General features: G+C 47.5%; 1 protein-coding gene across 9 annotated transcripts in view; it reads left to right on the top strand.

Annotated features, from left to right (window-relative positions):
- Nucleotides 1–15,462, top strand: part of B3GNTL1 (UDP-GlcNAc:betaGal beta-1,3-N-acetylglucosaminyltransferase like 1) — a 292,250-nt gene that overhangs the window by 139,178 nt on the left and 137,610 nt on the right. Inside the window, exon 1 of one of the 9 annotated variants that reach the window (XM_069750609.1) lies at nt 11,972–12,134. The exons of the other annotated variants lie outside the window; for them this stretch is intronic. Coding sequence (XP_069606710.1) covers nt 12,045–12,134 — 90 coding nt within the window. The 5' untranslated portion in view covers nt 11,972–12,044. Of the gene's footprint in view, nt 1–11,971; nt 12,135–15,462 lie in introns of those variants that run through there. 9 annotated transcript variants of the gene reach the window in all.

Raw genomic sequence — 15,462 nt, 5'->3', positions numbered from 1 at the left:
TCCAGTTCTGGTTGTACAACTTTGTCCTTACCGAGATTTGATCAGTCATATTCAGTTTTCAAAAAACCACGAAAGGAGAAGTGTAACTGATCACACAAAGTGGTACTGCTCTGGCTGTTGAGACACCTTCCTTATTGGCTTGTATATAGTATGGTCCACCACAGCTTTTTCTTCACCCAGGATCTCGAAGCTTCAGTTCTACGTTTAGTCTGAAGCTGACCTTAATTTTAGATATTTGCCCAACCTGTCAATTTCATCTGGATCGGAGAACTCTTCTGATTCTTCAGACGACAGATTTTCCAAAACTTTTATAATTTTTCTGTTTGGTGTAAGCCACTGTTTAGGTTTCACAGCTTCTCCTTGGCTTTAGTTATGGGTTTCTCCAGATGGCTGATGCTTCCCGGCAAATCTGATTTTTATTCAGTCGCCATGACAGCACAACGAGAGAGGGGATCCGCCCTTCAGGGACAGGAAACCTACAGACATAAAAAGGGCGGTACCTCTCTCCCACGTCAGTTTGGTTTCCTGTCCCTGACAGCGGAACCTCTTCAGACAGGCCCTGGGAAGAGGGTCGAAGCTAAGAAGATATCCCCACTCCTGGCAGACCGGTGCAGGTAGCGGGGGCCCCCTACCTCGGCCTGTTCAGGAGGCAGGAAGCACCACACGGCAGGGGGACTGCTCGGTGTAGGTGGCAGCAGGAGGAAGCAGCCTCTGACATATAGGCTAGCTTCTGAGGCGTCCGCAGCGCAAGGTACCTGTGGAGTTTGTGCTTGGCTGCTAGGGTCCCGGGAGTCAGTCTGTGCCAGGCGGGGTGGCGGCGTTGGTCCGGGGAGGTGTCTGCTGGCGTCCTGGTCCGCGTGTCGGCTTGGCGCCGTCGCCGCGTCCGGAAGGGGCGTGTCCGGATGACGCGGCGAGCGGCGCGGCCGGATGACGCGGCTGGGCATGCGCAGTAGCGTCATCTCCGGCTAATGGCGGCGCCCAGCTGCGGGGACAGTCGGGGCTTCGGGGAGGGGTAGCGCAGCGCAGTGGCGGACGGTCGATTACCACCTGGGATTCCCTGCTGGCCCCCTTCCGGGGGCGGTACCTTGGGGGCATTATTTAATGCTGCAAGCTGGGATGGTCAGTGTTCCTTGCCCATTCCATAATGGAGTCGCCAGAAGGGACTATCGACAGCCAGCAGCAGCAGGAGCCGCAGCAGCAACACCAGCAATCAGATAAGCCTCGAAGAAGCTCCCAGCGTCGGTCTTGTGGCAGTAGCCGCGCTAGTGGAGCTAAGGAGGCTCGGATTTCTATACCAAAGTCCTCAAGCCGTAAGGATTTGCCGGCTACGAAGGACCCCCCATCTACGGTACCACTCATTACTGGACGGGGTAAGTGATCTTCGTGAAAGTCCACTTAGTGATGATTGTATTCCCCTTGTTTTTTTCCTCTATCAGGGGAGGAAAAGTTTGTCCAAAGCCAAACATAGGCAGTGTGCCGAATGTGCAGAGCCGCTTCCGGATGGGCATTTGAAAAAGTTGTGTAAAATATGTATCCAACGCCTGCTGGAGGAGGAGGCGCCTGATCTGACCTCTACAATAAGAGAGATGGTTAGACAGGAAATTAAAGGTCCCGTGAGATCCAAGTCTCGGGGAACGGAAGTTAAAAGATCATCCCCTTTATCTGATGTAAATTGGGACTCGGGTGAACTGAGCTCAGGGTCTCTTCCGTCTACTTCCTCCTCTGAGGATCTGGAGTCTAGTCGAGCCTGTTTGTCCCTAGATAGGGTTAACCATCTAGTTAAAGCAGTTAACAGCACAATGGGGATAGAAGATACCCAGTCAGAATGTTCCATTCAGGATGTTATGTTCAAAGGTATTGAGCGGAAATCCCGAAGAGCCTTTCCAGTGATTGACAAAATCAAGTCGCTAATCTCAAAGGAATGGAAGAAACCAGAAAGGAAAGGATCGCTTCCACCAGCCTTTAAAAGAAGATATCCCTTTGAGGAGGCGGCTTCATCCTCATGGGATAAAGTTCCGAAACTGGATGCGGCAGTCGCCAAGGCATGCAAGAAAACATCTCTCCCCTTTGACGACTTGGGGAACTTGAAGGACCCATTAGATAGGAAAGCCGACATCTTCCTTAAAGGAGCTTGGGAGACTTCGGCGGGGTCCTTGAGGCCAGCTATAGCAGCCACCTGTACCGCTCGGTCCTTGATGGTATGGTTAGGTCACCTCGAAGATCAGCTCAGGGATAAAGTCCCTAGGACGGAAATATTGTCCTCTATGCCTATAATCCAGGATGCCGCAGCTTTCCTTTCGGATGCATCAGCAGACTCGGTCAGGTTGGCCGCCAGGTCCTCGGCGTTATCCAATGCAGCCCGGAGAGCGCTATGGATAAAATGCTGGCCAGGGGACTTACAAGCCAGAACAAAATTATGTAGCATTCCCTGTGAAGGAGCTCACTTATTCGGACCGGTCCTAGACGAGCTATTGGAAAAAGCAGGGGATAATAAAAAACGCTTTCCCTTCCTAGGAAGACCCTTCTACAGACGGGACTATAATAGAGGATGGTCTAACCGCAGAAGACCATATAGAGACTCTAACAGAGAATCTACTAGATACGACAGCAGCAGAAGGAGGGGTAGAGGATTTATGTTTAATCCTTCACGAGATGTTAAGAAACCGCAATGACTAGCGGACCAGGTGGGGGGTAGGCTTTCGGCCTTCTACCCAGCCTGGGTGCGGATTACAAACAATCCATGGATTCTAAGCATTGTGGCGGAAGGCCTAACCTTTGACTTCCACTATACTCCTCGGGACAAATTTATGTTGACACCTGTTCGTTCCTCCTCTACAGAGCAGTTGGCGCTGGAGTCTGAGGTCCGGGAACTCCAACGGAAGAAAGTTCTAATCAAAGTCCCTACAGGCGAGGAAGGTAGGGGGTTTTATTCCCCTCTGTTCCTGGTCAAAAAACCTGATGGTTCATATCGCACCATTATCAATTTGAAAGGCCTGAACAATTTTTTGTTGATACCCTCCTTCAAAATGGAGTCGGTCAAGACAGCAATAAAATTACTCTTTAACCATTGTTTTATGGTTGTCTTAGATCTCAAAGACGCCTTTTACCATGTACCAATACATATAGATCATCAGAGGTTTCTTAGGGTGGTGGTTTCACTAGCTGGCACGATAGAACATTTTCAATATCAGGCACTTCCCTTCGGAGTCGCAATTGCACCCCGGGTGTTCACAAAAATCATGGTGGAGGTTATGGCGCACTTGCATGAACAGGATATATTGATAGTCCCTTACCTGGATGATTTGCTAATTGTGGGTCATTCTGAGTCGCATTGCAAAGACCAACTACAAAAGGTCATGAATGCGTTACACAAATTGGGCTGGATAGTCAATATCAAAAAGTCGCGCCTTCAGCCCCTAAAAGTACAAGAGTTCCTGGGATATGTTATAGACTCTAGTCAGCAGGAATGTCGCCTGCCGGACGCAAAAGTTGCTAAGGTTAAGCAGTTGGTCACCAGGGCAATAAATAATCCCTTAGTATCGGTCAGAAGTGCGATGTCGATCTTGGGTTCTCTTACGTCCTGTATCCCGGCGGTTCTCTGGGCACTGTTCCACACAAGGACTCTACAGTGGGACGTGCTACACAATTCCCGTCGTCTAAGAGCTCACCTCGACAGTAAATTCACACTTTCTACGGAGACTACACATTCTCTTGGTTGGTGGACTCACACTTCGAATCTACGCAGGGGGGTCCCTTGGATAAATCATATATCTAGAGTATTAACTACGGACGCTAGCCCCAAGGGGTGGGGGGCTCACTTAGGGGAGGATTGGGTTCAGGGACTATGGTCTCAGTCTGAACAGGACTCTTCCTCCAACTTGAAAGAGCTGTTGGCGGTAAAACATGCCTTAAATAAATTCCTTGTACCCCTACAGGGTTGACACGTCAGGCTATTGTCAGACAATCGGGTAACTGTGGCCTACATTAATCGTCAAGGTGGCACGCGATCCAGTTCATTGATGGAGGTCGCAAATCATATCTTTCAGGTGGCCGAAGTACATCTTCTCTCGCTGACGGCGCTTCATATAAAAGGAAGTATCAATACCAAAGCCGACTATCTAAGCCGCAACATGCTCAGACAGGGAGAGTGGTCGTTAAATCCAGCCATTTTCAACCAGATCATTCAGTTATGGGGTTGTCCGGAGATAGACCTTTTTGCCAGCAGGGGGAACAAAAAATTACACCAATTCTGCTCCCTAAATCCAAAAGACAACCCATACGCTGTGGACGCTCTGCTGATATCTTGGCACTTCAGGCTCGCATATGCTTTTCCCCCTCTAAATCTGATTCCTTTAGTTCTGAGGAAGATTCGGGAGGACAGGGCCCAGGTAATCTTGATAGCCCCATTTTGGCCCAAGAGGGCTTGGTTTCCTTGGCTGAGGAAGATGTCTGTCTGCCAACCATGGATTCTTCCAGAGCTACCAGATCTGCTCTCCCAGGGGCCAATCCTCCATCCTCAAGTAGCCAACTTACACCTAGCGGCATGGAACTTGAGAGGTCCTTACTGAGGGGAAAAGGATTCTCTCAGAGTCTGATAAATACACTCCTTAAAAGTAGGAAACCCTCTACAACGAGCATTTATGTTAGAGTGTGGAGAAAATTTTTATCATATTCAGGGGCTCAAATTGACCAAAAACCATGTATAAACCAGATTCTCGAATTTTTACAAAAAGGCCTAGAAATGGGCTTGGCCACAAGTACTCTTAGAGTTCAGGTGTCAGCGCTAGGAGCATTATATAATCTTAATTTAGCCAGTAATCACTGGATTTCTAGATTTTTTAAAGCAGTCACTAGGTCTAGACCAATTGTTAAACAAAGGTTAGTCCCATGGGACCTAAATTTGGTACTCTCAGCCCTAACGCAAGCCCCATTCGAGCCCATTGATACCATCCCTGTAAAGATCCTTTCAATCAAAACAGCCCTGTTGGTTGCTCTCACATCTGCTAGAAGGGTTAGTGATCTGCAGGCACTCTCCAGACATCCACCATACATGCAGGTTAGGGAGGATAGGGTAATATTGAAACCCGATCCCCTATATCTTCCTAAAGTTGCGTCAAAATTTCACAGGATACAGGAGGTAGTCCTACCCTCTTTTTGCTCCAACCCTGCTAACGATAAAGAACGTAAATTTCATTGCTTAGATGTGAGAAGATGCCTCCTTAGATATATTGAAGTTTCAGATGCCGGGAAAAAAGATAACTCTTTATTTGTAGCCTATCAAGGGGTGAGGAAGGGTCTTAGAGTATCTAAAAACACTCTAGCCAGATGGATTAGGGAGGCAATCTCTCTCGCTTATACCGCAGGTGGCAACGAAGTTCCAGATGGTATAAAGGCACACTCCACGCGGGCCGTAGCATCTTCCTGGGCGGAGAGGTCAGAGGTATCGATCGAAGACATATGTAAGGCGGCCACATGGTCTTCTCCTTCTACCTTTCTTAGACACTACAGATTAGATCTGGGTAGTTCCTCGGACCTCACGTTTGGGAGAAGAGTGCTAGAAGCTATTATCCCCCCCTAAATCTTTCGTCTCTGAAAGTCTCTCGTTGTGCTGTCATGGCGACTGAATAAATACGTACGCTACTCACCTGGTAGCAGTGTTTTTTCAGGAGCCATGACAGCACCCTTAGATTCCCTACCCTATATTTTTGGATGTTTCAATACCCTGTTGGTTTTGCGTTAAATTCCATGTTCACTGGCATAATAAAATGTATTTATATACATGCTGCATCTGTGTTACTAACCAAGGTGGTCCTCTCATGCTCTGGAAACAACTGACGTGGGAGAGAGGTACCGCCCTTTTTATGTCTGTAGGTTTCCTGTCCCTGAAGGGCGGATCCCCTCTCTCGTTGTGCTGTCATGGCTCCTGAAAAAACACTGCTACCAGGTGAGTAGCGTACGTATTTCTGTATCATATGGTCCTCCTAACGCGTTTCCACAGGTCTTGTTCCATCATGGCTCTTGAGGAAGCTTCAGTCTTACCAATCCTTATTTAGTCCAAAGTTGTCCATACATACTGGATTCAGGTCAGTTCTACCAGTTAATATATCGGACAATGATGTAATGTGTATGTGACCCTGGTCAGACTTTTTCGACGACTTGTGTTTTCCAACAGCAATTATTTCTTGCTAAACAAGTTTCTCATTTGTGGCATTGTTCAGATGGCCTAGCCAATACTGTTTTTTTGCGTTTCTTAAGGCGTTCCTCATTTATTTCACAGATTTTTATTTTTTTGTAGTTATGGGGCTCTCTTCTCTCTCCTTAAACAACAGATGTTCTTCAACTGGTATTGTTTTTGGTTTAGAATTGCCCACCATGTGAATTTAAAGGTTTCTCCTTGGTCCATGTTCATGAAGGAGCTTCCGTTTTACCAAACTTCATTCGGTCTGTATTAGATGAAAGTTGGGCCAGTCCATTAACCTGCCTTCTGACTCCTGAGTTTTTCATACAGCTTATGTTTTTGTGTTGATAAATCTTTATGGGCTTGGTTCCTCAGGAGAATCAGTCCTTCCAGTTTGCCTTTTGTCTGAGGTTGCCCATAGATATTAGATAAAAGCCAATTTAATTCCTTTCTTACCAATAGCTAATGTGTATGGCGATCTCTTGACTCTAGAGACTACACCTGTTCTTAGACACCTTTGACATCTGTGTTTCGTGAAGCCCCCTATGCAAAATTTACAGCTTTTCATAATCAGATTATTGGGGGTTTATGACACTCTAAACATTAGCGATGGCCAAACCCACTGATATCGACCAAAAGTGTGGGGGTCTCCCTGATTGTCCCCAAACAAATGATGGCTGGTTCTTTTGTTCTTCCGGAGATCAGAGGCATCATCTCTCCCACAGTGAACACAGGAGTTTCGGTTGAGCAGAGCAATATTGTGTATGGGGACTCGTGGAGGGCCGTACCATTTTGTATATCACTCCATGTGTGTTTCACAGGTTTGAGTGTTCTGTATTTTGGCATTCTCCTACCTTTCTTGAGAAGACAGATGTTCCTTACGAAGTATTGGTATCTAGTCTGTTAGAGCCTACCATACGTATTTCGCGGCTTCTTCATGCTCATGCTTTGAGGTTCTACAAGTTTGCATTTAGTTTAAAGCTTTGATGAGAAGAAAGTCAGGCCAACCCAAATTATCAAACAACCAGCTAAAGTGTATGGTGGCCTCCCTACTCTTCATTCGTCACATATTCGCCAGTGTTCTTAGTGAATCCAATTGCACGCGTTTCACAGCTTCTCCCTGGTAAATTTGGGAGATTTCTTTGACTTTCTTCCAACAAATGATGCTCTTATTCAACCAATCTTATATTTGAAATTAGCTCCTGATTTTCCTTAGACCACAAATATTCTTCAGCCATTATTGTTTGTGTGGTTACTAATCCTCCACACACTTTCAGAATGTATACTTGGTCGTGTTTCTGAAGTCTGATTTTGGTCTAACACCATTCTAATTTTTTGACTATGTTGACCATCTTACAATGGGCAATGTTTCATCCACTCTTGCACAATGCTCCTCAACTTTAAAAATGTTGAGAATTAATCATTTTGACGTAAGAAACCACATTTTTGTCTTCTGATAATCTGCTGCTGTGATCATTGAAGGCACCTTTCTATTTTCTATTATTTGATGTCCTGTTTTTAAAATGACCTAACCAACGCGTTTCACCAGGTATTCTTCATTTTGTCTCCTTGGAAGCTTATTGATTGCGCATTGTATAGAAGGTAGGATAGGCGATCACACCAATTACCATCCTCAAGACTCTTTACGTAAGTAAAGTGGCGACGCGTTTCACAGCCTTTCCTTCCTAATGCATCATTGGAGATCAGCGAGTGGCCTGTCCTGGCCCATCCCTCAGCTAGTAATGATGCATGTAATCCTCATCTATAATTAGGTCTGATTAACAGTAATGCAACACCGGGTGTAACAAAAGTCTAAGCACACAGTGAGAACAATGGATCAGTGGCGCAGGCCTCTGTTTACCCAGCATTTTCCAAGTGTGTACGTGTAACGGAGATCACAACTACTATAGCTGGGTGCTGTCCCAGCTCGGTCACGACACTGTTATTATTACTCAGGTTGACGTTCGTGCTCTGGATTACTCTACAACTGTTTGAAACCACATCTCCCAGTATGCCTAAAACACTGTCCTGGTCTAATCCTGCTCACACAGCTGCAGTGTTGATGCAGTGTATCAGTACAGAAAACCCCATGTAATTGCTCTCTCTTCTGCTGGACACTCTTTTTCTACCATGGCACGTTAGTTAGGAACTGAAACACGAATATAAATGTATAGCTTTAATAATACAGTCATATATTAGGGTGTGAGGGATAGTAATAGTGAGTTGCTGCGGTTCTTTCCACTTCTCAGTAGTATCACTCACAGGTGATGGGGGAAGATTTAGGCTACTTTCACACTAGCGTTGTTGGCTGCACGTCGCAATGCGTCGTTTAGGAGAACAAAAAAACGCGTCCTGCAAAGTTGTCTGCAGGATGCGTTTTTTCCCCATAGACTAATATTAGCGATGCATTGCGACACGTCTCAACCGCCGTGCGACGGTTGCGTCGTGTCTTGGCGCACCGTCGGCACAAAAAAAACGTTACATGTAACTTTTTTTGCGCGTCGTGTCTGACATTTTCGACCATGCATGCGCGGCCGAAACTCCGCCCCCTCCTCCCTGGACCTTACAATGGGGCAGAGGAAGCGTAGTGAGACTGCTTCCGCTGCCCACGTCGGGCATTATTTTCATAACGCGCGTCGGCACGTCGGGCCCATGCCGACGCTAGTGTGAAAGCAGCCTTAGGAACACATTGTTTTCAAGGCACCAGAAACAATTTGTCACTGAACTTGCTGGTAGCCTGGTAGGAAGTTGCCCCAATTCAGCATGGAGCCTGTGGAGTGGTGCAAAGGGAATTACCGTTACAGACAGGAAAAGATCTAGAAGGAACAAATAAATGTCATGAATGGACTTGTTATACCAGTGGCTTCGATTAGGACCGCACTGGTATCAGTGAGCGCTTAATAAACCGAGGTGCCGGATGTTACGTACCGGGCACAATGGGGCCATATGTTATACACCGAGGGCCTAGATGTTATATACCAGTGGGGATGGGACTCTATCTATCTTACTATCACATCCATCATACACTGTAGACTAGGTTGGTGTTGTCTTCTGCTGTAATGATGCGCCCGGTGTTACCACCTTCCACAAGCCATTATCTTCTGTCCGACATTTGTCCTGGGTCATTCGATACGAGGACTTTGTAGATCTTTCCAGAACTAAGCCTTTATAACGAGGAGCTGATGCCGAGCTGAAACATCTGAGATCCTCACCTGATCTTCAAAGCCGGCAGTGAATGTTGATTCATGATTGTGAATAATCTGGCTCCTTAATCCGGACAGACCGGTCCCGCCAGTATTTTGGAGAAATCTTAAAGCCAAGACCACACAAGTTATACGAGATAGTGTAATGATCGCAAATAGATGTCAGCACATGACTGACTTCAGGCCTAACCCTGCCACAGACACAGAGGGGCCTGGGCTGACATGTTTCGAGGCTGGTTGCCTAGTGACTTCCTGTCAAGGTGTCCACCATTTAAGTACCAAAATGGATACCGAACTTTCCCTCTAACCCACACAGATTTGTGATATGGAGGCCGCCGTTGTGTCGCCCCTATTCCGGTCTCTCATCTGTTATCTAGAGAGCCATGATACTTTTCTTCAGATTGCGCCACTCCTGGTTTTGCCTACCAATACTGACCGAGTACTGAACGTGTGAACGTGGCCTTTTAGAGGGCAATTCAATAAAATCCGCTAGACTCTCACCTTATCGTGTCGCGCTGCGGGCAAAACACCAGAGATCACATCACACCAACCAATTCACTGTGTTCCCACTTCACCAAAATGGAGTCCATCAAGTGAAACCACCACCACCATAGTGAAATGACGACACGGTTGGTGATTGAAACGCGTTGCCCCATAAAAGTGGAAAGCAGTGATGGGATGGTGAGCCACATAGTTACCCATTCAATATTTCTACTCAATGGCCAAAACCTAGCCTTTAATCATATAGGATAAAAAATGTTCACGTATTAAAGAAAAAACATTATTCTAACACGTTTCGCATAGAAAATTCCTTAATATTACTACATCCATCATCATAACACGAAAGCGTTCACACCGCACATCAGCTTCCAAGGGTCCGACTGCGTCACACGCATGGATCGAGTGTGTTATCTATTGTGGTAGGTCGTGTCTGACAATATAGAATATGTCTTCCGATTATCTATCAATTTCATATTTATCTCTATGTATCTCTTATCTGTTTGTCGCACGATCAATGTGTTCTGTCCAGAAGCGAACAAGTAGTTGGCAGACTATTCTAGAACAAAACGATCGGTCATACTGAAATCCAACTTGCCCAATCTGCAGTCGTGTGAGAGTCAAGGCGCCCCTGTATTTATTTTAAAGGGGTTATCCTGTACTTTTTTTTTTACTCTATGGGCGCAAGTACTAACAGGCAGGTAGTTGTTACCTACCTGCCTGTTGTGCCTAGTGCCGATCTCTGCTGGCTGCAAGTTGTCACAGACCACTCCTGCTGGCAAATTGGGGGCTTCCACTGATCGACAGAGCAGTAGCCTCTCTCCCTCTCTATTTAATTGATGGGGTGTGACTGCTGATGTCATGCTGATTGACAGCCGGCTCCATAAGGCCACGTTTAGTATTTGGTCAGCATTTTACATCAGTATTTGTAAGCCGATACCAGGAGTGGGTGAGAGATCCAGAAGTGGTGACGTGTTTCTATTATACTTTTCCTCTGATTGTTCCATCCCTGATTTTAGCTTACAAACACTGATGTAAAATACTGACCGATTGTGTGAATGTGGCCTAACCGAGGGGGGCCGACTGTCAATCAGCATGACGTCAGCAGTCACGCTCTGTAAACAGCAGCTCGGAAGAGGAAGATCTTCTCTATTGATGTGGAGCAGCTGAATCGCTGGCAGGAGCGGTCAATGACAGCTCTATGCTGCTGCAGGGTAATTACCCGCTACCTGCCTGTTAGTTTTTAGACACATAGTTAAAAAATAGTCCTGGATAAAGCCTTTAAGGTTCCCATACTCATTGGACAAGTGTTGACCGAACCTGCTGATATCGATGGGGTCAGCCAACAGTCTAATATGTACTTGGGCACCGGCCGACTGATGGTCCGGAGTGATGTCGATCGTGCATGTCTGATTTCGGACTGTCGATCACAATGTTCTCCCAGGGATAAGTGTCCGGCCGACTTGTCAGTCCACGGCTTTCTCATTACATTTTCTACAGGGGCTCCTGAATATTTTGGTTGCAGTGGCGTATGCCCCGTAGATAACCCTCGGGTCACAGGTCACATCTGTAGTTTGCCCAGATCAGGACTAAATAAACCTCAGGCTCCAAATATTTGTCTTCCAGTTCTGCTACTGACAAGTGTTGACTGTGAGGACAGGAGATATCGGAGGAGGGAGACCGAGGTCACCGCCTAATCTTATCAGTCCGTGCCATTGCAAGGGGTAGGGGCCTCAATGTTCCTTGTGTCCCCAAAATCAGAAATAAAAATCGACAGATGCAGCAACTTTGACTACTTACGGTGTCACGTCCCTTTAAGTCCATATAGTGCCATATAACTTGGATTGTGATAGCACAGCGCCACCTAGTGGCCCCATTGCTGTGAAAATCTCCATCATGGAAGGTGTGACTTTTTTTGTTATTATTTTTTTTTTTAGCTTTAATTGTGATCCCTATAATGATAAGAGTTGGGGGCTCCTTTAAATTTAAAGGGTCGTGATGTGTATATTATTTTTTTGCACTATTCACAGCACTTTGTACTTTGGGCTCCGGGGTTTATGGCCGCGTGTTAATGAATACAGGATGCGGAGCATAGTCCTCGGTTACTCGAGCTCCTCGCCTGGTCACCGGACAGGGCCCCGGTATATGTCGGTGGTCTTTTTATAATGGCAGCGGCCGATTATAAGGAGAAAATACAAAGGTTTTCTAGATCCTTAAAGGGGAAGAACCGGCAATTCCGTAAAAGATTCAAAGAGGTAGGTGACCACCATATGGAGTAGGGCGTTAATACTTTCATCCCAAGGCTACTGAAGTGCACTGGATACAACTGTAGCAAACTCTCAGCTGTGAAAAATATTAGGTCTGTACCAGTTCTCAGCCTCTGACTGTAAAGAAAGCACGGACAGCAAGCAGATATATATAAAAAAAAAAGTTTGAAAAGATTTCACAAGTTTTGGAAAAGTTTCGAAACTTTAGAAGACGTCCCTATAAGAGGGCTGCAGTGTAAGGGTTAATGCCGGTTGGGCCGGATTCACACCGGATCCTTCTCCTCTGCCCACGCTTCCAGGCTCCTAATAATATGAGACAGGGAACTGCGGAGGAGGCGAGCAATCGGCTGATTAATCTCACAGTTCCCTCAGGCTGGGAAGCCTCAATACCCCAACTGTAACCTCCCCCCCAAACTCTGCTCCATGGGAAAAGCAGGCCCCTTACCCAGGGAAACTTTCGCTCCTTCACCTGCAGAACTTTCCAAAAAGTCCCTGGCAGACCCCGAGCCCCGATCCCGTGCCAAGAGAATGAGCCAGAACGGCCCCGTGGAAATCAACATCAGCATGAGCTATGGGGACCCCCAAATAAACATAAAGTGGTGTCCTGCTCAATGTAAATGCGCAAATATACTCCCGCTCATCGTTTTTAAGATCTCTGCTTGGTGTCGGTGAATGGAAACATTACTGTTCCATTCAAAGGCCGCTAACCTGTTTCGGACTACTCAAAGCTGAAGGTTTGGTACAATTGTAGTCGGAGAGCTGAATGCATCAGCCGCACAAGACAAAAATATATCAGTAGGGGGACAGACATTGATATACAGACAGTGTCCTGGGGTTTTCAACCGGGAGATGGAAGTGCTGACTCGCTGACTGACAGCAAGCAGAGGTTTAGAAAAAGCACAGATGATTAATCATGGAGGTTACTGAAACTTTCCCATAAGAGAAGGTATTTAGCCCACACATTGATGAATGTATGTACGCTGCCCCCCACCATGATGTAAGGGGGACCCCCGCCTCCCTCAGCTGGAGCAATATAGGCTTTCTGTCAATGAAATCAGGACGGTGCTCAGCTCTCTGATGAAGGCGCCATTCCTGCCAGAAAAATCTGGAGCGTCGGGAGATTGTGTGTAACGTGAATCATATGCTGCGGCCATGTGGATCCACTTTACTCATCACTGGGATACAGGGAGAGGCCGACCATCATTAATAATGACTGCAGCACAGAGTATTACAGCAGAGGAGTGTGCGGAGCTTGTGGGAGGCCACAGAATGAGGGTTATGTAGTGGATGGGGAAGCAGCACAGAGTATTTCAGGAGAGGAGTGTGCGGAGCTTGTGGGAGGCCACGGAGTGGGGGCTATGTAGTGGATGGAGTAGCAGCACAGAGTATTACAGCAGAGGAGTGTGTGGAGCTTGTGGGAGGCCACAGGGTGAGGGTTATGTAGTGGATGGAGAAGCGGCATAAAGTATTACAGCAGAGGAGTGTGCGGAGCTTGTGGGAGGCCACAGGGTGAGGGTTATGTAGTGGATGGAGAAGCGGCACAAAGTATTACAGCAGAGGAGTGTGTGGAGCTTGTGGGAGGCCACAGGGTGAGGGTTATGTAGTGGATGGAGTAGCGGCACAGAGTATTTCGGGAGAGGAGTGTGCGGAGCTTGTGGGAGGCCACAGGGTGAGGGTTATGTAGTGGATGGAGTAGCAGCACAGAGTATTACAGCAGAGGAGTGTGTGGAGCTTGTGGGAGGCCACAGGGTGAGGGTTATGTAGTGGATGGAGAAGCGGCACAGAGTATTACAGCAGAGGAGTGTGCGGAGCTTGTGGGAGGCCACAGGGTGAGGGTTATGTAGTGGATGGAGTAGCAGCACAGAGTATTACAGCAGAGGAGTGTGTGGAGCTTGTGGGAGGCCACAGGGTGAGGGTTATGTAGTGGATGGAGAAGCGGCACAAAGTATTACAGCAGAGGAGTGTGCAGAGCTTGTGGGAGGCCACAGGGTGAGGGTTATGTAGTGGATGGAGAAGCAGCACAGAGTATTACAGCAGAGGAGTGTGTGGAGCTTGTGGGAGGCCACAGGGTGAGGGTTATGTAGTGGATGGAGAAGCGGCACAAAGTATTACAGCAGAGGAGTGTGCGGAGCTTGTGGGAGGCCACAGGGTGAGGGTTATGTAGTGGATGGAGTAGCAGCACAGAGTATTACAGCAGAGGAGTGTGTGGAGCTTGTGGGAGGCCACAGAATGAGGGTTATGTAGTGGATGGGGAAGCAGCACAGAGTATTTCAGGAGAGGAGTGTGCGGAGCTTGTGGGAGGCCACGGAGTGGGGGCTATGTAGTGGATGGAGAAGCGGCACAGAGTATTACAGCAGAGGAGTGTGCGGAGCTTGTGGGAGGCCACAGGGTGAGGGTTATGTAGTGGATGGAGAAGCAGCACAGAGTATTTCAGGAGAGGAGTGTCTGGAGCTTGTGGGAGGCCACAGAGTGAGGGTTATGTAGTGGATGGAGAATCGGCACATAGTATTACAGCAGAGGAGTGTGCAGAGCTTGTGGGAGGCCACAGGGTGAGGGTTATGTAGTGGATGGAGAAGCAGCACAGAGTATTTCAGGAGAGGAGTGTCTGGAGCTTGTGGGAGGCCACAGAGTGAGGGTTATGTAGTGGATGGAGAATCGGCACAAAGTATTACAGCAGAGGAGTGTGCAGAGCTTGTGGGAGGCCACAGGGTGAGGGTTATGTAGTGGATGGAGTAGCAGCACAGAGTATTTCAGCAGAGGAGTGTGCAGAGCTTGTGGGAGGCCACAGGGTGAGGGTTATGTAGTGGATGGAGTAGCAGCACAGAGTATTTCAGGAGAGGAGTGTGCCGAGCTTGTGGGACACTTCAGAGTGAGGCTTAAGTAGCAGATGGAGAAACAGCACAGTGTATTTCAGGAGAGGAGTGTGCGCGGAGCTTGTGGGAGGCTTCAGAGCGAGGCTTAAGTAGTGGATGGAGTAGCAGCACAGAGTATTTCAGGAGAGGAGTGTGCCGAGTTTGTGGGAGGCTTCAGAGCGAGGCTTAAGTAGTGGATGGAGTAGCAGCACAGAGTATTTCAGATGAGGAGTGTGCGCGGAGCTTGTGGGAGGCTTCAGAGCGAGGCTTAAGTAGTGGATGGAGTAGCAGCACAGAGTATTTCAGGAGAAGAGTGTGCGGAGCTTGTGGGAGGCCTCAGAGTGAGGGTTATGTAGTGGATGAAGAAGCAGCACAGAGTATTTCATGAGAGGAGTGTGCCAAAGTCAGAGTTACATAGCGGAAGAAGGAAGGTTTCCTGGCAGCACAGAGTGTTTCAGGAGAGG

Source organism: Ranitomeya imitator, chromosome 2 (genome assembly GCF_032444005.1).
Source record: "Ranitomeya imitator isolate aRanImi1 chromosome 2, aRanImi1.pri, whole genome shotgun sequence".
NCBI classification, from domain to species: domain Eukaryota; kingdom Metazoa; phylum Chordata; class Amphibia; order Anura; family Dendrobatidae; genus Ranitomeya; species Ranitomeya imitator.
Note: the sequence above shows the minus strand (reverse complement) of the source record. Positions and strands in the feature narration are given on the sequence as shown.